Source organism: Hyla sarda, chromosome 5 (genome assembly GCF_029499605.1).
Source record: "Hyla sarda isolate aHylSar1 chromosome 5, aHylSar1.hap1, whole genome shotgun sequence".
Classification (NCBI taxonomy): Eukaryota; Metazoa; Chordata; class Amphibia; order Anura; family Hylidae; genus Hyla; species Hyla sarda.
In genome coordinates, this window is record NC_079193.1 from 40,880,104 (window position 1) to 40,902,905 (window position 22,802).

At 42.1% G+C, this 22,802-nt stretch overlaps 1 protein-coding gene across 9 annotated transcripts in view; it reads left to right on the forward strand.

Moving 5' to 3' along the window:
• MYO3A (myosin IIIA) overlaps positions 1 to 22,802 on the forward strand; it is a 212,176-nt gene that overhangs the window by 83,751 nt on the left and 105,623 nt on the right. For 6 of the 9 annotated variants that reach the window (XM_056519327.1, XM_056519328.1, XM_056519330.1 and 3 more), the window contains 5 exons: positions 1,015 to 1,091; positions 3,298 to 3,443; positions 5,358 to 5,423; positions 7,780 to 7,935; positions 18,272 to 18,371. In XM_056519327.1, coding sequence (XP_056375302.1) covers positions 1,015 to 1,091; positions 3,298 to 3,443; positions 5,358 to 5,423; positions 7,780 to 7,935; positions 18,272 to 18,371 — 545 coding nt within the window. Of the gene's footprint in view, positions 1 to 1,014; positions 1,092 to 3,297; positions 3,444 to 4,154; positions 4,263 to 5,035; positions 5,100 to 5,357; positions 5,424 to 7,779; positions 7,936 to 18,271; positions 18,372 to 22,802 lie in introns of those variants that run through there. The other 3 variants (XM_056519334.1, XM_056519335.1, XM_056519333.1) reach the window with 3 other exon arrangements.

A 22,802-nucleotide genomic window follows, 5' to 3' on the forward strand; every position in this document is an offset into this window, starting at 1 on the left:
TCATGACGTCACACCCCACATCCTCAATGCAAGTCTATGGGAGGGGGCGTGACGGCTGTCACGCCCCCTCCCATAGACTTGCATTGAGGGGGTGGGACATGACATCATGAGGGGGTGGAGCTATGATATCTTGCGCTCCCGGCACCGGCTCCAGAGTTCAGAACAGTTTGTTCCAAACGCTGAGTAGTGGAGTACCCCTTTAGAAGGAAAAAATATTGCTTGTGAAGGTGCAGAATTATTGTTCCTATCTAATGTACTATATTTTATAGGGCTAAGCCGCAGTACCTGACATATCACTGTTTCAGGAAACAGAGTTTTATGAAAACCCAGGAGAAATTCAACTAAGCCACATCAAGTCCCCCGATGGAAAACATTTTTTTTTAAACCAACTGGTGCCAGAAAGTTAAACAGATTTGTAAATTACTTCTATTTAAAAATCTTAATCCTTTCAGTACTTCTGCTGTATGCTCTTGAGGAAGTTGTGTTGTTCCTTACAGTCTGACCACAGTGCTCTCTGCTTACACCTCTGTCCCATGTCAGGAACTGTCCAGAGTAGAAGCAAATCCCCATAGCAAACCTATCCTGCTCCGGACATTTCCTGACATGGACAGAGGTGTCAGCAGAGAGCACTGTTGTCAGACAGAAAGGAAATTCAAAAAGAAAAGAACTTCCTGTGGAGCATACAGCAGCTGATAAGTATATAATAATATAATTCCACAGGAGAACCCCTTTAACCATCACCCCCTTACATTAGGAAAACTCTATACAGATAATACTCTAGCCTCTTCTAGTTAACAATGTGCTCCTCCAGTTTACAGATTCATTTGTTGTCAGTGCCAGTGGCAAGAGCCAACCAACACATTTTTCACTTGACATGTAGTATAATTTTTTTGTAGTAGCCAATCTGCAATTTAAAAAATTTAAAGAGTTTTTATTTTACTTTTTTTATGTAGTTTATGTACCTTTTATATACAGACCTGTATCATATATGTTAACACTGAACAATTCCTGCAGGTGTATCAGCACAGCTAACTAACACTCGTCTCCAAAGGAACACATCAGTAGGGACCCCTTTCTGGATGGCCCCAGAGGTTGGTGACATTTATTTATTTTATAAATTGATTTATCTGCAATAAATGCTATTGTATGAACACTTGTAATATAAACAGGAAAGATTGACAGTTTGTTTGTAAAAAAAAAAAAATGGAAAACTCTCTCTTACTTTTGGGAATGTATTTACTTATTATTATTTCCTTATAACCAACCACTCAGAACAAAGACGAGGCTGTAGGAGTCCATTATGTTGGTTGTTTCTCCTTTTTATTAAACACAAAATATATATTGGTTGATAATATAATAATATCTTGGTCTTACAGGATCAGATGCACTTTAGTGATTGTTACCACATGTTAGTTTAACAGCTATAACAGTTTGGTTTTTGAACAGTTTATGTCCTTTTGCACAGACCAATAAAGCTTTATTTTAGTAATCATTAATACACCTATTATCAATTTTTTTATGGTTTATATTTTTCTATTAATCACAAGCTACAACATTAAAGCATACCTGTCATATCACAGAAAAAAATGCTTCTATATGTTATTCACATCGTCATGCAGATGCTTCTTCATGTCTTTTTTATGTGTCTAGCTCTTTGGCTCACAAATCCTTCTGTTCTGCTGCTCACTCATTCTGGCATCCACTGCTCAGAAAGGGGAGTGTCCGAGGCAAGCACTGAGCCTGCCCTCATTCATCATGCATTAACTTCCTCCCTGAGTCTTCTGTGCAGTGCTGGGTCTCCTCATCCAATCACTGCTCTGTAACCCCCCCTCTCTGTTTTCATGCTGCAATCTGATAGGACAGGAGTGAGCACAAGGGAGTGCTAGTCCCGCCCTCACCTCCTGTACTTTGTCCCAGTCTGTGCTTCAGCTGGGACAAAGATGATGCTGCAGCCGGACAGGATTATTGGCCTTTTTTTAGTCATAATTTTTTTATTATGTGTATTAGAAAGGTTAAGGTTTATGTTTTGCCAAGTTTTATAACATATAAAACGTTTTTGATTCTGAAAGTGCCCATTTAACCCCTTAAGGACCAAGGACATACCAATATGTCCTGAGTCCACTCCCGTTCTATAACGCCGGGCCACAGTTGATCGCCGCGTCTAAAGTAAAACTATACTACCCCCAGCTAGCTCAGCGGGCTGTTCGGGATCGCAGCATCCCGAACAGCTGTAGGACAGCAGGAGGGTCCCTTACCTTGCCTCCTGTTGTCCGATCGCCGAATGACTGCTCAGTGCCTGAGATCCAGGCATGAGCAGTCAAGCGGCAGAATCATTGATCAATGGTTTCCTATGAGAAACCATTGATCAATATAAAAGATCAGTGTGTGCAGTGTTATAGCCCCCTATGGGAGCTATAACATTGCAAAAAAAAAAGTGGGGAAAAAAGTGAATAAAGATCATTTAACCCCTTCCCTAATAAAAGTTTGAATCACCCCCCTTTTCCCATTTAAAAAAAAAACTTCGTAAATAAAATAAACATATGTGTTATCGCCGCGTGCGGAAATGTCCGAATTCTAAAAATATATAATTAATTAAACCACACGGTCAATGGCGTATGCGCAAAAAAAATTTTTAAGTCCAAAATAGCGTATTTTTGATCACATTTTATATCATGAAAAAATTTATAAAAAGTGATCAAAAAGTTCGATCAATGCAAAAATGGTACAGCTAAAAACTTCAGATCACAGCGCAAACAATTAGCCCTCATACCGCCCCATACGCTGAAAAATAAAAAAGTTATAGGGGTCAGAAGATGATAATTTTAAACAAAAAATGTTTCCTGCATGTAGTTATGATTTTTTCCAGAAGTACAACAAAATCAAACCTATATAAGTAGGGTATCATTTTAATCGTATGGACCTACGGAATATAGAGAAGGTGTCATTTTTACCTAAAAAAGCCCCCAAAATTTACAAAATTGTGTTTTTTCTTCAATTTTGTCGCACAATGATTTTTTTCAGTTTCGTTATTGATTTTTGGGTAAAATGACTGATGACTTTACAAAGCAGAATTCGTGGTGCAAAAAATAAGCCATCATATGGATTTTTAGGTACAAAATTGAAAGTGTTATGATGTTTTTAAAGGTAAGGAGGAAAAAATGAAAGTGCAAAAACGGAAAAAACCCTGGTCCTTAAGGGGTTAATAGATTTATTTTTTTATTTTTTTTTGAACAATAAGAATCCAGTTGATATTTTAAGTCAAGATAAGACAATAGGATTTCTTTGTTGTTTTGGTAGGTCATAGCGTGTGAACAGCAGGTGGATACGACGTATGACACAAGATGTGATGTCTGGTCTTTAGGTATTACAGCCATAGAATTAGGAGATGGCGATCCTCCGCTGGCTGACTTACATCCAATGAGAGCCCTGTTTAAAATACCAAGGTACGGTGCTTGTGAGAGTACTGGGGGATGTTGCCTTACCCCTTGCATTTTTTATATGTATTTGTATTTCTGATATGTATCTATATCTGAGTTGTGTCAAGGCATAAGTGGAGACTAGTTAAAAATGAAAGAAGTGATCTGATTGGTTGCTATGGGCAACTGCACCACTCTTCCTCTACACAGGTTTTGATAAATCTCCCCCATAATGTCTTGTTTTAATGTTGTGCTGCTATCCAAGTTCCCACCCTTGCACAGTGTTTCCATAGCAAGGTGCCTCCAGCTGTTGCAAAACTAAAATGACGTTGGCTGTCCAGGGATGCTGGGAGTTGTAGTTTTTTTTAACAGCTGGAGGCACTCTGATTGGCAAACACTCCCCTAGGGGTTGGTTTTTATAGTACCCGGCTTCACGGACAGATACTGTGCCATCCTGAAAAACAAGATCAGATCAGCACAATGAGTGATTATAGGGACAAACACTACTGTAAGCAGGTGTGTGACGGGCAGGGTTGTATGGTGGCAGCAGAGGCGGAATTTGTAGCTTCTGGGCCCCAATGCAAAATCTGTAACAGGGCCCCATTTATAATTTATAATATAATGCCATTTATAATACTGATGTTTTCTTATCTAGCAGAGGTGTCTTCGGGGCCCCCTTGGGCACCAGGGCCCCGATGCAACTGCTACCTCTGCACCCCCTATAGCTACGCCCCTGGGTGGCAGGAGTCTTTTTAGACATATGACATAATGTCTGAGAAGCCATCTGACCAGGAGAGGCCTGATCCCAGGAGGACGCTCCATTGTTGCAGATATTGGACCTGGAAAGTGAGTTCTACATGAGATAACCCCAAGACTGTCAATAATCTGAAGGCCAAGTGGACACTCCATCTGCCTAGCTGTAACTTGGTGTACAGTTTTTCTACAAACGATTCAACCAGTGCCTCAAGGTTATGTGAACAAGGACAGCAGTATTGTTTCTGCAACCGTCAAGTGTTTGTGCCATTCCAAAGAAATCATAGTTTTTAAACCATCAAGGAACGGGACTTTGAGTCAGTAGGGCAGACCCTGGCAGCTTCTTCCCGACACACTAGGTTTCAATTGTAGAAATGTCACTATAGTCCATCAAGTTCAACCTGTAACTAATGTATTGACCCAGAGAAAGGCAAAACAAACCTTCTGAGGCTGATGCCAAGTGCCCCAAAATGGGAGGATTTTGATGATCGAGTTTTATCAATATTGGACCACTGGCAACCTTGGAAGCCGTATCAATATTGTTTTGCCTAACTGAACTCATATTTGTCATATCTACTGTTTGGTCCCTAAGATATGTAAGGAACTTTGTAATATATCTTATTTGACAAAAATTATTCTTTCTCCTGTTATTAAGCTTATTTCTCCCTCCCTCTCCTGTGAGATTGTATTCCACTCTGAAAATCAGCTCACCTTTGTCCTGTGTCTGCAAGACAAGCAATACAAGTCTATGGAGGGAGAGGAAGGAGTTCTGCAAACCAGCTTTGGGAGAACTGCAAATTAGAGATAATGCCTGCAAAGCAGAAATCTACCAAAAATACAATATGCAAGTTATAAAATGGCTTTAAAAAGTTCTGCTCCTTATGTACACACACAGGGCAGCTTATCCTGAAAAGTTACCTGAAAAGACAGGTATGCTGTAATACTTCTCACTGGATAGTTGTATTATTATTATTTTTTATATTTTATCCATTCATCTTGTTGTCATCATTATTTCCGCAGACTTTGCTGTGCATACAAACTTGTTGACAGATGTTGGCACAATTCAAGGGATCTGTTAAAACTATCTTATGTGTACATTGATCTGCATACATTTCACGAATAGGAAAGCAGATACAATTTTTATTTACAATCAAAATTAAAATAATGATAACATTTTTTGTTTTACAGGAATCCGCCTCCAACTTTGCGTCAGCCAGAATTGTGGTCACCGGAGTTTAATGACTTTATCAGCAAGTGAGTAAGAATAATAGATACATAGAAACATACTAAACATTTCCATCGGAAACCTTATTTAACGTATATAAAGGTACATATACAAAGCATTAACAAAAACACCCTGAAATGTATTCCACCTCCTGCAAATCCACTGATCTGTCCAGGGATGTATGTGTTTCATATAGGACACCAAAATATTAGCTTAGCACTTTGTTAGTCAGGGGCCTACAGAGGATTCAGGGGGTCCCATAGCAAAATCAAAATGGCACCCTCAGCCTGGTCCTTGTCACCTCCAACAACCCCCCCCCCCCCCCTTCCTCACTGCCAATCCCAGTGGCGGGCAGGGGCAGAGCCAAGGTGGCCAATGAAGCAGCTGACCATTACTCTTTATTGGCCAGCTGAGTGGTAAGACAGTGGGTGCAGATGGCACTAGCGGTTCAAGAGGTGGGGGTATGAGGGGGGGGGGAACCATGGAGGCAGACCACATAACACCATCAGGCACCACTGTTCCACAAGCCTCAAAGCCCCAATAGTGAACCAGATATAATTCTAAATGTTTATTCTATATATTGTAATTTCCAGCACACTTAGCTCCACAGCAGCCACAGCATGCTGAAGGTAATCTGTCAACTGTATAATGCTGCTCAGAGCTGCAGACATGGGCAACTAATTGAGAGATAGATAAAATCAATGATGCATGTGTTTTAGCTGATGATTGTTTGCAAAGTTATAAAATCGTGTTTTTTTTCTAAGCTCAAGTGTCAAAGAGGCAGTGCTGAACTGCAGCATGAACCCCACTTCCCTCCTCCCCCCTCCCTGCTTGGCTTCCAGCATTGAGCCTTTTTATATTAATCATGCAGGGCAGAGGGAAGGCGGCGGGGGGGAGGGGGGGGTAGGAGGCGTGCATGCTGCAGCTCAACACTGCCTCCATGATACTTGAGCTTGGAAGGATAACTTTGCAAACAACCATCAGCTAAAAGAAAACTATTATTTGTTTTACTTTGCTTTCAGCTATCTGCCCATGTCTGCAGCTTTAGGCATGATATAGAGCTGACAGATACTCTTCACGTTCAGCACATAACTATAGTCAGCCTTAGCTTTGGGCAGTGGCACAGGTGTAGAATCTGTTTCAGCTGAAGGATCCCCAGAGATGCTCTGGCATTTGAGGCTTGAAATTGCTATGAATGCAAATATGAATTATATAGCAGTATTATTTAGATGCCCTATGACACAGCATTACATTACTTTATGTATAGAGTTATTATTTATCCCCTGTTTTTTTTGTATTATCAGAGAATTCTTCTGTTTACAATGTGTGTTCCTGTGCGTTTTCTGAATATCCCCAACCATGACTACATCTCTTTTTGCATCTCCATATATTGCAATGATGCAAATTTCCAAATGCAAACCTATAACTAATAATTTGGTTTTAGTTTTTCTTTTTTTCTTTGTTGTTTCTGCAAGCAAACTAGTATTAAGTGCATATTCAAACAGAACTATTCAAAGTAGTAGTATATTGTTGTTGTTTTTTGTCAAGGCATGCTGGGAACTGTTGTTTTACAACAGCTGGAGGGTAGCAGGTTGGACACCTAGGACCTTGATCACTGTTTCTTAACCAGGATGCCATTAGCTGTTGAAAAACTACAATTCCCAGCATGCCCCGGACAGCAAGTGTTCAGCAATTTCACAGTACACTGCAATACATTACATTAGTATTGCAGTGTACTGTACAAAATATTGAGTGATCACACAGTAAAGTCCCCCTAGGTCATTGTTTCCCAACCAGGGTGCCTCCAGCTGTTGCAAAACTACGACTCCCAGCATGCCTGGACAGCAGGTGTTCAGTAATTGTACAGTACACTGCAATACATTACATTAGTATTGCAGTGTACTGTAAAATTGATTGAGTGGTTGCACAGTAAAGTCCCTCTAGGTCAGTGTTTACCAACCAGGGTGACTCGAGCTGTTTTCAAAACTACAACTCCCAGCATGTCCAGGAATGCTGGGGCTTGTAGTTTTGCAACAGTTGGAGGCACACTGGTTGGGAAACACTGAAATAGACCATCAATATTGGATCGTGGGTGAAGGGGGCTTCCAATATTTATCAGCATTTTAAAAGAGCATTTGCTTATCATATTAGCACATGCTGTACTTTCAAAACCGCTGTTTTCCATGACTATATTTTACAGATTTTTTTTTTTAGATTTTCCATATTATATACATTTACAAAATTGTCACAATTCTCACAACATTTTTATACCAACCCTCCCATTCCAATACACTGTCCAGGGAGGAAGAAAAAACATGAAATCAAAATAAAAAATGGTATAAAATAAAATGCTATATTTAATTTCTTCCTCTTTTGCATTTGTAGGTGCCTTACCAAAGATTTTGAAAAGCGTCCCATGGTTTGTGATCTCTTGGAACATCCTTTTATTAGGCAAATAAGACATAATGAAAGAGTACTTCAAAAGCAGCTAATGGAATTCATAGATATCCACCAGCAAATGGGGATAATGGAGAAGAAGAGGTAAACAACTCAGATCTGTTTAGCCGGGTTAACCACAAAGGATGCTCCGCAAAACGCTACGCACAGGAAGCAGAGCAGTCTGGTTAATCCTCCCACCCTACACTTAATGGAGTTTTACTTAGATTCTTTATTTATCTGGTTAAATTACAACTAAAACACAAGTATAATTAAATCAGATGTGGATGTACAGAGGCATTTTATGTCAGAGTAATAAGATTTTTTTTTTTTTTTAAGCTAAAGGAACTGTTTGGTAGCCTGGGGTACTCTGATTCCAACACTGTATTTTTTATTTTGTTGTCCCCATGTGCATGAGAGATAAGGGTTTTACTATTTGACTGACTGTTCACAGTTTTCTCTAAATAGTCAAATATGCACAAAAAAAAAATGGGTGTAAATATAAGGCTGGGGGGGGGGGGGGGGGGGGCGTGTAGCCTAGCCGTGGGCTGGAATGGTTGTGTGAGTTTGCAGCTCTCCCACCGAGTACGTGCTTTGCACCTTTAACACCCTCCTATTACTACCAAAATGAGAAAGATTGGAAAGTTTACCTCTGGTGACCTTGGAGAATCGCCCAAACTGGGTAAAAACCAAGCAGACATGATGAAATTCTTGAAGAAGAAAAGCGGTTTCTCTCCCGCCAGACTGGCTAAGATGGCACTGGAGCCAGTCCTGCAACAAGACTCAGCAGATGACTGTGATCCGGACAGCGACACAGACGGGTGCTCAGCAGCAGTAGTGACTTAACATTTCTTAAAATCATTTATGAAGAAAGCCCTCTCTCAAGCAGTGAAACCAGTGCTAGTGGAGCTAGCAGAAATAAAGGCCGATGTCCAGGTGTGGGCTCCCGCACAAATGCGCTTGAAACGGCATCACCGAGCTCACCAATTACTCAGCGGCTCTGACCGTACAGAGAAACTGGAGGCACATGTCAACTCTGCCTTCTCCCTTATTGAAGACCAGGAGAATCGTGGTAGAAAAAAAAACATTAGGCTGAAAGACCTCCCTGAATCCTGGTCTGTGGAAGCGCTCCCGAACAGATAGTAGTGGAAAGAATCCACCGGGCCTTAAGACCGAAACCTTGACCCACTGATGCTCCGAGGGATGTAATTTGCTGCCTCCTGTCCTACGCGGACACGGCAGTCATACTATAAGCTGCGAGAGAGAAGCCGTCCATCCGCTACAGAGAAGTGGAGATCTCCCCATATCAGGACATTTCCCCTACAACGTCGCCTGCTGAAACAACTTTTTAAGTAACTCAGAGGGAGAGGTATACAACATGCTTGGCTCTTTTCCTTCGGGCTTTCCATTGTTTATAATGAGAGATGCCTAACGATCCGCACTCCCTCAGATCTAACAGAGGTTTGGCCAACCCTAGATATGGACCCGGTGGATATACCCTCCTGGATGCCGGTTTCTGCCTCTCGACCCTTGCCACCCCTTCCGAAGCTGAAGGGCTTGAAACAAGTCATCCTACTCCAGAAACGCCAAGACTAAGAAGACACCTGTCAAAGAGTTTCCCCCGCCTCCCTGAACATCCCAAGACATTTGACGAGATTCTGCTGCTGTCGGGAGATGAAAAGCCACTCGCTCTGAATATGGTTGGAAACCAGTTGCTGTTAGGTTCCGGTATCGTTGTTCCTTAGCGAGACGCTATGCGATATGTAGTCATTGCAACACCTGAACCACAGGATATTATCCCACCGACCATCCCCCTTACCTGAAAGCTCAGAGTTCTTTCTTCGCCTGAATGGGACGCTATCCAGCTCACAACAGATGTAATTCCTATCGCCCCCCCCCCCATTCACCCTTCCAGCCTCCACCCTAGCCCCCCCTCCCTCACCCCAGAACATCGTCATCACCCTCTTACCTAGTGCCGCTGTGATTCTACGGAGAGGCACCTCAAGCCCATAATGAGTCATTGCTTCATGGATTGTTCTACAGAGTTTTCAGCTGTTCACTCCTTCCCTTTTTCCATAACCCTACTGTTTATACTACCTGACCCCACTTCTTTTCCTGCCTCTTGTCCCCCCCACCCCCCACCTACTTATCCCTCATTCCTACCTATTTAATCTTTTTGTAAGCTGTCTCACTTTGTCGGTCACCAACTTTGTTAACCTCCATGTACGGGGTCCCAATACCCCATATAAAAGGAACCATGTATTAGATTTGCTGAGGAGATTTGCTCAGGGCATCAGTTGGGTTTCTGCAAGAGATGCATTTTAAATCAGACAAAATACCTAAATTGCCCACAAAGAATTTTTCTTAGTGGTTCCACTCCTGTCATGGCACGTCAGCATTCAAAGGAGTCTCCATTGCAATTCACTGCTCTCTTCCCATCAAAATTTTGCAGCAATATTCCGACTCAGAAGGAAGGGACATATTTCTGCGGGTTCAACTCTATTCTTCTAAATATACATTGGCGAACATTTATGCCCCAAATCATGCCCAAGTCGCGTTGCTATTACAGGCCTTAGTTGATCTCAAATTGCTTGCTGAGGGCCCAATATTTTTGGGAGGTGATCTCAATATTGCTTTAAACACACACACCTAGATTCCTCCTCCACTAGACCAACCATCTCACAAAGACTGCAATCTAAATTGTATGATTTATCTCTTTCAGATGTCTGGCGTTTTATGAACGCTGCCGTTGTGATTACTCAGATTTTTCAGCGGTTCACAACTCCTATAAATGGTTGGATTATCTCATAATCCATTCGTCTCTGCTTCCAAACCTCCCAGCCACCGGTATAGACACGATCACGATCTCAGACCACGCTCCGGTCTTTATTTCTATCTCACTTTCTGACTTCCCTCCCGTCCCTTCACAATGGTGTCTCAGCAAAAGAATTCTTGAGAACCTCCAGGTCATGTCTGACCTGTCCTCTCATTTGTCTCATTACTTCACACTTAACGTGCCCTCTGGCCCTTCCATCCCTAGCCTACTACAAAACTTTCCCTTAAACTCTTGTTCCCCACCTAACGGCCATGTGTAACTCCCTCCTCCAGGGAAACACCCTTCCCAGACAGTCACAAGAAGCACACATGACCCTAATAGCGAAAGACCCTGCCAAATGTGAAAGCTACAGGCCCAATTCTTTATTAAATTTAGAAATTCTGGCTAAACTCCTTTCCAATCGCATTAAAAAGCTCCTTCCTCATTTGATTGGCCCAGAACAATCAGGCTTTGTTCCAGGAAGAGAGAGTAGATTTAACACAAGAAAACTTCTAATGGCCATATATAAGGCTTACTCCTCTCACTCACTGTTGGTCCTTCGCGGAGTAGATACCAAAAAGGCATTTGAGATAGTGTTGCTCGGGAATATTCGCAATACAAATTTTATTCGCGAATATCGCATATTCGCAAATTCGCAAATATTTGCGAATATAGCACTATATATTCGTAATTACGAATATTCTTTTTTTTTTTTTTTACAGTACACATCACAGTGATCACCCCTCTCTGCTTCCAGCTTGTGTGGTGTAAAGAAGGCTCAAATACTACTGTGTGAGACTGGCGAGCAAATTTTCGCATATGCAAAAATTAGCATATGCGAAAATTTGCGCTTATGGTAATTTTTGATATGCTAATTTTCGCATATGCTAATTTTCTCACACGCGAATTTTCGCATATGCGAAAATAAAACGCGAATATTACGAATATGCGAATTTAGCGAATATATGACGAATATTCGTCCATATATTCGCGAAATATCGCGAATTCGAATATGACCTATGCCGCTCAACACTAATTTGAGAGAGTGAAATGGTTGGTTTTCAGGAGGGGATTCTAGATGCTATATTCACCCTCTCTGCACAACCTTATGCCTCTCTTCTAGTTAATGACTCCCTCTCGCCACCCTTTCGTATCACCAACAGTACCAGGCAGGGGTGCCTGCTTTCCCCTCCCTTTTTTGTTCTTGTAATGGAAACTCTCTTGCAGAAGGTTCGGCAACTCCCCTGTATTAGGGGTTTTCCTACACCTTTCGGGAGAACTGAAGGCATTAGCCTTTGCTGACAATCTCCTGTTTTTGCTCTCGGATGCGGAGGTTGGCCTTCCCTGCCTGGTACGACTGTTTGAGGAATTTGTAACTTTAAAGTGAATGTCACCAAATTTGAACTACTGAATATCTCCCTTCCTCCCTTAAAATCCCCTTACTTAAGCTCCTTGCTCCATTTCCTTGGTCCACAACCTCCCTAAACTACTTAGGTGTATCTATCCCTATTACCATCACCAAAATCTAAGACTTAAACTTCAAACCTCTCCTTCAAGACTTGAGGACTACACTAGCAGAATTTGACAACCCACTAATCTGGATAGGTCGCCGCAATGTCCTCCAATCCTATGTAGTACCCAAAGTCCTCTACAAATTACAAATGCTTCCATCTTTCTTCGCCTCCCTCTGCTCTTTTTTCTCCCAATATGTTTGGAGAGATTGGCTCACTCCCTCCTCGCCCAGCCAGCGACTAAAGGAGGAATTGGTTTCCTGGACATGATAGTTCACTATAAGGCGGTTCTGTTGAGGAGATGGATTGATCTTATCTCACTTTCTTCCCCCTCCCCGTCCTTTCAATGGGCATATGGGTGTTCTCTACTCCAGGACCTATAGATCCCCCCAGTAACGAAATACAACTCGAACAGTCTTAAAGGGGTAGTCCAGTGGTGAAAAACTTATCCCCTATCCTAAGGATAGGGGATAAGTTTGAGATCGCGGGGGTCCGACCGCTGGGGCCCCCTGCGATCTCTCTGTACGGGGCCCCGGCTCTCCGCCGAGATAGCGGGTGTCGACCCCCGCACGAGGCGGCGGCCGACACGCCCCCTCAATACATCGCTATGGCAGAGCCGGAGATTGCCGAACGCAGCGCTTCGGCTCTGCCATAGACTTGTATTGAGGGGGCGTGTCGGCCGCCGCCTCGTGCGGAGGTCGACACGCCCCCTTCCAGCGGGCTGTCGGGGCTCCGTACAGGAGATCACAGGGGGCCCCAGGGGTCGGACCCCCCGCGATCTGCAACTTATCCCCTATCCTTAGGATAGGGGATAAGTTGCTCACCACTGAATCACCACTGGACTACTCCTTTAACCTTCTGTTTCAAGGCGTTTTGTCTACTTGGTCTTTGCTCTTTCCTACTCTCTCCTCCGACCACTCCTCTCCTACCTGTGATTCTAATACCTGTGGTCTTGAATCGTGTCTCACCCACTTTTTCTACAATGGGGTCGAAACTGAGCCCATACCTGTTTCTCGACTACTCAGGGACAGCAGGATTCCCACAGAGGTGGAACTCAAGTCTCACATACCTTAATTGCCCTTATTGTTCTTACATCTGGCTCATTTCAACGGCAGTTGCTCTAAGTTTCTCAAAAAACACTCAATATTGATGGATTTTAAGAAGCCTCTTATTACACCCAATCAGAAAACAACAAAACTGTCCTCACTTTTACAGTTATGCTCACCTACTTCAGACTCCTATAGGCCAGGTATATAGGGTCATAGGTACTAGATATCTCGCTCTCGGATTCTGAAGTTTCCAGTCTTCTAGAACACAATCAGGGCTTCCCGAGATGTGTCCATCTCAGGGAATCAGAATCACATTATAAACTAATCTCCAGATGGTGTAAACCCCAGAGTTCCTGTATACACATGGTCTAGCACCTTCCAATCTATGTTGGCGTTGTAATGCTCAGGTCGGAAATCTCACGCTCATCTGGTGGACCTGCCCTACTATGCAACCCTACTGGACTACCATACAACAATTTATAAGCTGTCTATTGAGCTCGTCACTGACCTTGACACCTGAAATGGTGATTTTGTGTAAACCCTCTGCCCATTTCACTCCCCATAAGGACTCCTTGATTGTCCATCTCCTTGTGGCTGCAAAGTCATTGATTCCCCTCAAATGGCTACAAATCTGTCCACCCACTTTAGAGGAATGGGTTACCAAGGTCTGCCAGATCTGTAGATTTGAAAATATGTCAAGTAGATCCTTAAAGGGGTACTCCGGTGGAAAACTTTTTTTTTTAAATGAACTGGTACCAGAAAGTTAAGCAGATTTGTAAATTACTTCTATTAAAATGTTTTAATCCTTTTAGTACTTTTAGCAGCTGTATGCTACAGAGGAAATTCTTTACTTTTTGAATTTCTTTTTCATGTTGTCCACAGTGCTCTCTGCTGACACATCTGTCCGTGTCAGGAACTGTCCAGAGCAGCATAGGTTTACTATGGGTATTTTCTCCTGCTCTGGACAGTTCCTGATACTGGCATCAGGTGTCAGCAGAGAGCACTGTGGAAAGCACAAAAAAGAAATAAATAAAAAAGATTTTCTGTAATAAACAGCTGCTAAAAAAAAGATTTTTTTTAATAGAACTAATTTACAAATCTGTTTAACTTTCTGGCACCAGTTCATTAAAAAAAAAAAAAAAAAAAAAGTTTTCCACCGGAGTACCCCCCGGAGTACCCCTCCTAAGACAACATGCTGCTCAACCATGATGGACTCCATTGTTGGGCTCCACATTCGCCACTAGGAGTGATACTTCATGAGCCCATCGACCCACCTTCCCATGGAATACACGGGAGTGACTGAGAGTCAGTAAACTAGGGTTGTTAAGTATATTTACTTGCTGTTACTGTGTACCGACACCTTACCCTCCCCCTCCCTCTCCCCCTTCCCCCCTGTCTCTCTCCCCACCCCTGGATTGCCTCCTTCCTCTCTACACCTTTTGCAGAACCCTAATTTCCCTCCTTCAGCATTGGATTTTGCTTGGCTGATAGACTTGACTTATTCCTCTTGAATTTCTTCTTATGTTTGGCCCTATGCTAAGGGTTTATGTATAGTTTCATCACGTATTATTTTGTGTTCTACTGTTTATTTCGAAAATTCAATAAAAACAAAGTTCATATAAAAAAATATATATATAAGGCTGAGGGGTGTGAATATGAGGCTAAGGGGGACAGTCAGGGTTAGGGAGGGGAATATGATGTTGAGGGGACATGAACCATGCTAAGGGTACAGGGAATATGAGGCTGGGGGGGGGGATCAGGAGCAGGGGTGTAAATATGAGGCTAAGGGGGTGAATCAGACTCAGAGGGAATCATGCTAAAAGTAAAGGGAATCATGCTAAAAGTAAAGGGAATATGAGGTTGAGGTGTTAATCAGGTTCTGGTGGTGTGAATTTGAGGCTGAGGGGTGAATCATGGTCAGGGGCTATGAATATGAGGAGGAGGGGGTGAATCATGTCAGGGGGTATGAATTTGAGGCTGATGGGGTGAATCAGGGTCAGGGGGTATAAATATGAGGCTGAGGGGTGAATCAGGGTCAGGGAGTATGAATATGAGGCTGATGGGGTAAATCAGGGTCAGGGGGTATGAATATTAGACATGTACAATTTGTTTCGGCACGAATGCTAATTTTTAAAAGGGGACTCCGCCCGTAGACATCTTCTCACCTATCCAAAGGATAAGGGATAAGATGTCATATTGCCGGTGTCCCGCTGCTGGGGACCCCCGGGATCGCGGCAGCGGCACCGCGCTATCATTACTGCACAGAGCGAGTTCGCTTTGCGAGTAATGACGGGCAATACAGGGGCCGGAGCATCGTTGTGTCATGGATCCGCCCCTCAATACAAGCTGCGCCCCCTGCCATAGACTTGCATTAAGGGGGCGCGCCGTGATGTCATGAGGGGCAGAGCCATGACGTCACGCTGCTCCGTCCCCTGTATCGCCTGTCATTACGCACAGATCGAACTCGCTCTGTAAAGTAATAATAGCGCGGTCCCGGGGGTCCCCAGCAGCGAGACCGCAGCGATCTGACATCTTATCCCCTATCCTTTGGATAGGGGAGAAGATGTCTAGGGGCGGAGTACCCCTTTAAGAATTTTACCGTTTTCGGGTGTTCGGATTGATCCGAATGCACGAATAAACATTTCCGAATAACCACGATAATACGAACAGCAGATTAACGAATACATTCGTATAATAATGAATGCATTCGTGAAAAAATCAATGCATTCGTTAACCGTAAAACGAAAGTAAATAATTAATTCAATTTTATCGATTGGTCCTTGGGAGGTCGCATGATCGGAGTTCATTGTCACATGATACCTTTTAGCCAATTAGCTTAGTCCAGTCGATCCCTTCTGTATCACAGACAGTGAGGCTGCTTAATTAGTTGTGAGGTCGTCCTGTGAGAGTTTGCCTGGTGTTACTGGAGTGTGGAGTCACTGGATTTGCAGAAATGGACGGTTTACCTGAGGAAAATTTGGCTTCTGGCACAGAGACAACTACAAAACAAGCTAAGGTAACACAAGCTAAGGATCAGCAAGGCCTGCGTTAGAAATAAGCATTAGAAATAAGCATTAAAACGCATAACGAAATAGTCCGAAAACGAAAGTGAAACGAATGATATATACAACGAATAGATCCGAAATAATGAATGCATCCCACAGCTGAACAGTTTCCGAATAGAACCAAAAAATATATATATGAATGCGTCCGAAAACAGAATAAAACAAATTACTGTATCCCCAAGGTTTAACAGAACCGAGAAAATTTTTATCCGAAAAAAAAAAACAACTAAACGAAACGAAAATTTTGGTTGCGCACAAGTCTAATGAATATGAGGCTGAGGGGGTGAATCAGGGTCAGGGGGGTATAAATATGAGGCCGAGTGGGTATAAATCAGGCTCAGGGTGGTGAATACAAAGCTGAGTGGGCGAATATGAGGCTTAGGGGGCATAAATCAGGCTAAGAGATGTTAATATTAGGGTAAATGAATCAGACTCAGAGGGTGGTATTATGAAGCTGTGTGGGCAGGAATCATGCTAAGGGTAATGGGAATATGAGGTTGAGGGTATGAATCAGGGTCAGGGGGTGTAAATGGCATGCAAGTCCTGTCGCAAAAAATTAAAAAGGGACAAACTGGGTTAGTGTTTACCTCACCAGCCATTGGGAAAACGGATCAGCTGCCAATTACTAAATAAAAAAAATGCTGTATGGTGTAAACATCCAGAGAAAAAGTATTACTGTATTGTCAGACATATGGAAAAGCACCTTTTTTTTTGGTGTATGTGGTAAATCTTTTATTAAAAATAAATTAATGGTGGTATATAGGATTAGGATCCAAAATTTGCAAATGCATTATTAGTGCAAACCTGAAAATCGAAGCAAAATATTACTGAATATTAAATGTTCTGATGCTCCATAGAGAATGAATGGAACTCCGGCCTTGCACATGCGGTGCATTCCATTCATTAGCTGTGACAATTTATTTGCTTTCTCGTGATACCCAGCTCTCCTAGTCTCCTGAATGGCCTATCAGACTGGACCCTGATTTTTTAGTGCAGTGTTTCCCACCCAGCATGCCTGCAGCGGTTGCAAAACTACAACTCCCAGCATGCCTGTACAGCCGAAGGCTGTCCAGGCATGCTGGGAGTTGTAGTTTTGCAACAGCTGGAGGCACCCTTGTAGGGAAACACTGACTTAGGGAGATGGGAATACCCCTTTTAAAGGGGTACTATGCCTCTAGACATCTTATCCCCTATCCAAAATATAGGGGATAAGATGTCTGATCGCAGGGCCCTGCTGCTGGGAACCCCCTTGCAGCACCCCAGACATTAGATGCACAGAGCAAACTACGCTCCGTGCCAGATGGCTAGCAATGTGGGGCAGAGGCTTGTGTTGTCACGTCCATGCCCCCTCAATGCAAGTCTATAAAAGGGGGCGTGATGGCCACCACTCCCCTCCCATAGACTTGCATTGAGGGGGCGGGGCTGTGACATCACGAGCCTCTGGCGCTGCACCCTACGCTCTATACGAACGCCGGGTGCAGCAGGGAGACCCCAGCGGAGGGACCCCCATGATCAGACATCTTATCCCCTATCCTTTTGGATAGGGGATAAGATGTCTAGGGGCGGAGTACCCCTTTAATGTAGGTACTGCATGGTCACAGGTTTAGTAAATGCCCCCAATAGTCTCTATCACAATTCCACATATTTTTTTCTAGACAGTTTGTGCTTATTCAAAATACATTCAGTAACCAGAACGCACCTGACGTACACACCTGTGCTATATTCTGCTCCGCATATCATTTGACTGCAGATGAGACTAGTTTACATTGGACTCTATTCTCACCGCTCTCTTATGTATGAGAAAACAACTGAAGAAGCATAACTTATATTTATTTCACTGTCAAAGCAGCTTACATGGTGAATGTAAAAATCCTAACATTCTGAGCTGGTAGTCTATACTCATCGCCTGCTGATTCAGGTAGTAGAATTATTGAGAAGTTTCCTTTATTTCAAGACGTTTTCATCATCTGGAGATCATAACACTTGGGTTTCGGTGTTTAGGCATGAGAGGATTCATACCAAGAAAGGCATCTTCAGAGAGTCTATGACATCCAACCAGAATGATGTGGATGACTTGGCAACCTTAGAAGTCCTCGATGAGGTAGGCTTCCATGGGAATCGGAAGTATATTTGTTTCACTAAAGGAATTGTTTAGTAGTAGTATCTAGAAGGAGAAAGGGGAAGAGAAAATCCAGCTCCCAGGTGGGAAGGATCCAATAAAACTAAACTTTTAATGGTAAATATTAAAAAGGAAAAAAGGAAAGTGACATGTCACTCTAAAATGGGAGTGAAACGCTAACACGTTTCGAGCTGTCGCTCTTAGTCATGGCATCGCCATGACTAAGGGTGGCAGCTCGAAATGCGTCGGCGTTTCACTCCCTTTTTAGAGTGACATGTCACTTTCCTTTTTAATATTCACCATTAAAAGTTAAGTTTTATCGGATCCTTCACACCTGGGAGCTGGATTTTCTCGTCCCCTTTCTCCTTCATGCTACAGGGAGTGGCGGCTCCCTGCGTCCGTGCTCCGGGACCTCTATCAGATGACTACTGTTTATGGACTATATGGTGAGCTGATCTGCACCCTTTGAGTATCTAGAGGGGTCTCATCATATACTTTGGTAACATATTATTTGGATATTACACCAATGTCTTAACTGTCAAGGGTCTGACCAGCAATTGTAAGAAAAAAGCCGCCATACTCTTAGATTCTGGGTGGCCATATGGTTGGCCGTTGAAGCCAATACCCAAGCAATAAGTGACCAAGGTTGGTGATGAGACAACTCCTTTAAGATCCATGTAAGGTAATTCAGCCAAGGGAAGTCACCTGAATGATGTTCTTTCGGATTGTTCAGTCTTTAGTTTAAGGCATTTAATTTGCAGATTCATGACCCCTATGTTTGTGTATATATATCGTGGGTGAAAATTTTCTAATTTAAGCTTGAACTTATGGTTTCGGCAGGTTAAAACATTTCTGTTGAATTTGTTGGAGATACAGTATACCCAATTTATAGGCTATGTATAGCCCATAACCAATGCTGTAGCCTGAAAATGAAGCAAAGGAAGCTCAGTTTACACTGGAATTCTGAATCCTTTTTCTCACAAAAACCTGAATTTTTATTAAAAATTTTGGGGAAATTTACTAAATAAATATGCACTAGAATTATGGCTGAATTGTAGTAAACATTTGGCGTATATAAGTTATTACAAGTTTATTTTGTGTTTTAGACCCTTTTTATATTTTACCAAACACTTTTCTGTCATTAAAGTGATACTTTCACTTAGGCTTCATTCACACCACGTTTTTGCAATACAGTTCCCGTATCAGGTTTTTGATAATAAACGGATTCCTCAAAACCTGACTAAACTGTATCAAAACGTGTGTACAAATTTTAACCCGAATACAGTTAAAAACCATATACGGTTTGAATGCGTTTTTTAACCCCTTAAGGACGCAGGACGTAAATGTACGTCCTGGTGAGGTGGTACTTAACGCACCAGGACGTACATTTACGTCCTAAGCATAACCGCGGGCATCGGAGCGATGCCCGTGTCATGCGCGGCTGATCCCGGCTGCTGATAGCAGCCAGGGACCCGCCGGCAATGGCCGACGCCCGCGATCTCGCGGGCGTCCGCCATTAACCCCTCAGGTGCCGGGATCAATACAGATCCCGGCATCTGCGGGAGTTCGCGATTAAAATGAACGATCGGATCGCCCGCAGCGCTGCTGCGGGGATCCGATCATTCATAACGCCGCACGGAGGTCCCCTCACCTGCCTCCTTGCGGCTCCCGGCGTCTCTTGCTCTGGTCTGTGATCGAGCAGACCAGAGCAGGAGATGACCGATAATACTGATCTGTTCTATGTCCTATACATAGAACAGATCAGTATTAGCAATCATGGTATTGCTATGAATAGTCCCCTATGGGGACTATTCAAGTGTAAAAAAAAATGTAAAAAAATGTAAAAGTAAAAGTAAAAAAAAAGTGAAAAATCCCCTCCCCCAATAAAAAAGTAAAACGTCCGTTTTTTCCTATTTTACCCCCAAAAAGCGTAAAAAACATTTTTTATAGACATATTTGGTATCGCCGCGTGCGTAAATGTCCGAACTATTAAAATAAAATGTTAATGATCCCGTACGGTGAACGGCGTGAACGAAAAAAAATTTAAAAAGTCCAAAATTCCTACTTTTTTAATACATTTTATTAAAAAAAAAATTATAAAAAATGTATTAAAAGTTTTTTATATACAAATGTGGTATCAAAAAAAAGTACAGATCATGGCGCAAAAAATGAGCCCCCATACCGCCGCTTATATGGAAAAATAAAAAAGTTATAGGTCATCAAAATAAAGGGATTATAAACGTACTAATTTGGTTAAAAAGTTTGTGATTTTTTTTAAGCGCAACAATAATATAAAAGTATATAATAATGGGTATCATTTTAATCGTATTGACCCTCAGAATAAAGAACACACGTCATTTTTACCAGAAATTGTACGGCGTGAAAACAAAACCTTCCAAAATTAGCAAAATTGCGTTTTTCGTTTTAATTTCCCCACAAAAATAGTGTTTTTTGGTTGCGCCATACATTTTATGATATAATGAGTGATGTCATTACAAAGGACAACTGGTCGCGCAAAAAACAAGCCCTCATACTAGTCTGTGGATGAAAATATAAAAGAGTTATGATTTTTAGAAGGCGAGGAGGAAAAAATGAAAACGTAAAAATGAAATTGTCTGAGTCCTTAAGGCCAAAATGGGCTGAGTCCTTAAGGGGTTAAGGAAAAACTTATACGTTTTTAACTTTTCACTCCATTTTGAATAAAGTTTTACTTGTTTGATTGAAATTCCAGGAAAAAAACTGTGCAAAGTCAAAAACCGTATGGGGAACACCGGATGGAACTGTATGCACATACAGTTCTGTACGGTTCCCATTGACTCCCATGTTAAAAAAAAAAAAAAACGTATACGGTTTAATACAGTTTTTCAACCGGACCTAATACCGTGGTAGGCTACAGTTTTGGGTACAGGAAAAAAAACTGACAAAACCGTACAGGATGCAAAACCGACACAACCTGATGCATCTTTTGGCATACAGTTTTTAATGGAGAGTCAATGCATACATTTTCCTATACGGTTCCATACGGTTTTCACATGGAAAACGTATACGGGAACTGTATTGCAAAAATGTGGTGTGAATGCACCCTTATAGAAGATTTTGACAGGTTGCCTAGACATGTAAAAAATTTAGATTGCATTGGGTCTCAGTTCTGAGACCTGCTGCAGTCGTGAGCTATAGCGCAAAATTGTATTATACAATAAATTTTAAACATGGTACAATGATGATAACTATAATAAACAAAGTGCTGCCAGGAAAATATTTCTTACAATTCATTTTGTATACTGGCAGCTTTTTTTGCTGTGTACCTATTTAGGCAATGTATATGGAGACTGCAGAGAACACATAGAAAATCTGCACAGCAGTGCATTCTCTACTCCCCGGCTGGCCGACAGATCCATACTTTTCACTTCATAGACTTATGCAGAGAAAAGGTTTGATTAGATTGATAGCCAACGAGTGAGGCTGTAACTATCGATCACAGAGGGTGTGATCTCAACTTTTGACATGCCTGGGTAACATTTGTGATCTCAACTTTTGACATGCCTGGGTAACATTTGTGATCTCAACTTTTGACATGCCTGGGTAACATTTGTGATCTCAACTTTTGACATGCCTGGGTAACATTTGTGATCTCAACTTTTGACATGCCTGGGTAACATTTCAAAGTAGCTTTAAATGACACTAACACTTTCAATTATATTACCTCTTGTTCCTAGTTTTTGCCTGTTCTATCCCAGCCTGATCTGCTTTTGTGCAATTACTAAAAAAAAAAAAATCCGCACTTGGATGATTGTGTCCAATGTACAAAGGATACGTTTAAAGCAAAGGGAGGGAGATACAAAGTTACAATAGGGATTTTGCTCTTGTTGCTATAGCAACATCATACATCCCTATGTACACATAATTTGGCATGATGAAATAAAGGATACATTTTAGGGATAAAGTTGTTGAAGGTATGTTGTTGTTATTATTATTATTATCATTTATGTTATTATGTTATTAATTAAACATCATCTTAAAGCAGGCCTGCTCAGATTCCACTGCCAATTCTTTTAGATTTTAGGCATTTTGCAATATGACTGACACTATAATGGGAACCTGACGTACCCCATCACTTGTGAGTGAGCTCTGTCTAGCGCCTTCGTTATCCATTATACGAGAGTTGCTGTATGACATTGTGACCCCTCTTCAATTATTAATAGAATCCACAATACAGTGGTCCCTAAACATATGATATGAATTGGTTCCAGGAGAACCATCATATGTTGAAACCATCATATGTCGAGTACATATGTCTATGTAAAAATGGTAATTGGTTCTGGGGCCTCGGAACCATTGTATGCTGAATACATATCTCTATGGGAAACTGCCAATTGGTTCTGGGATGACCATTGTATGTGGAGTGTATGGGGA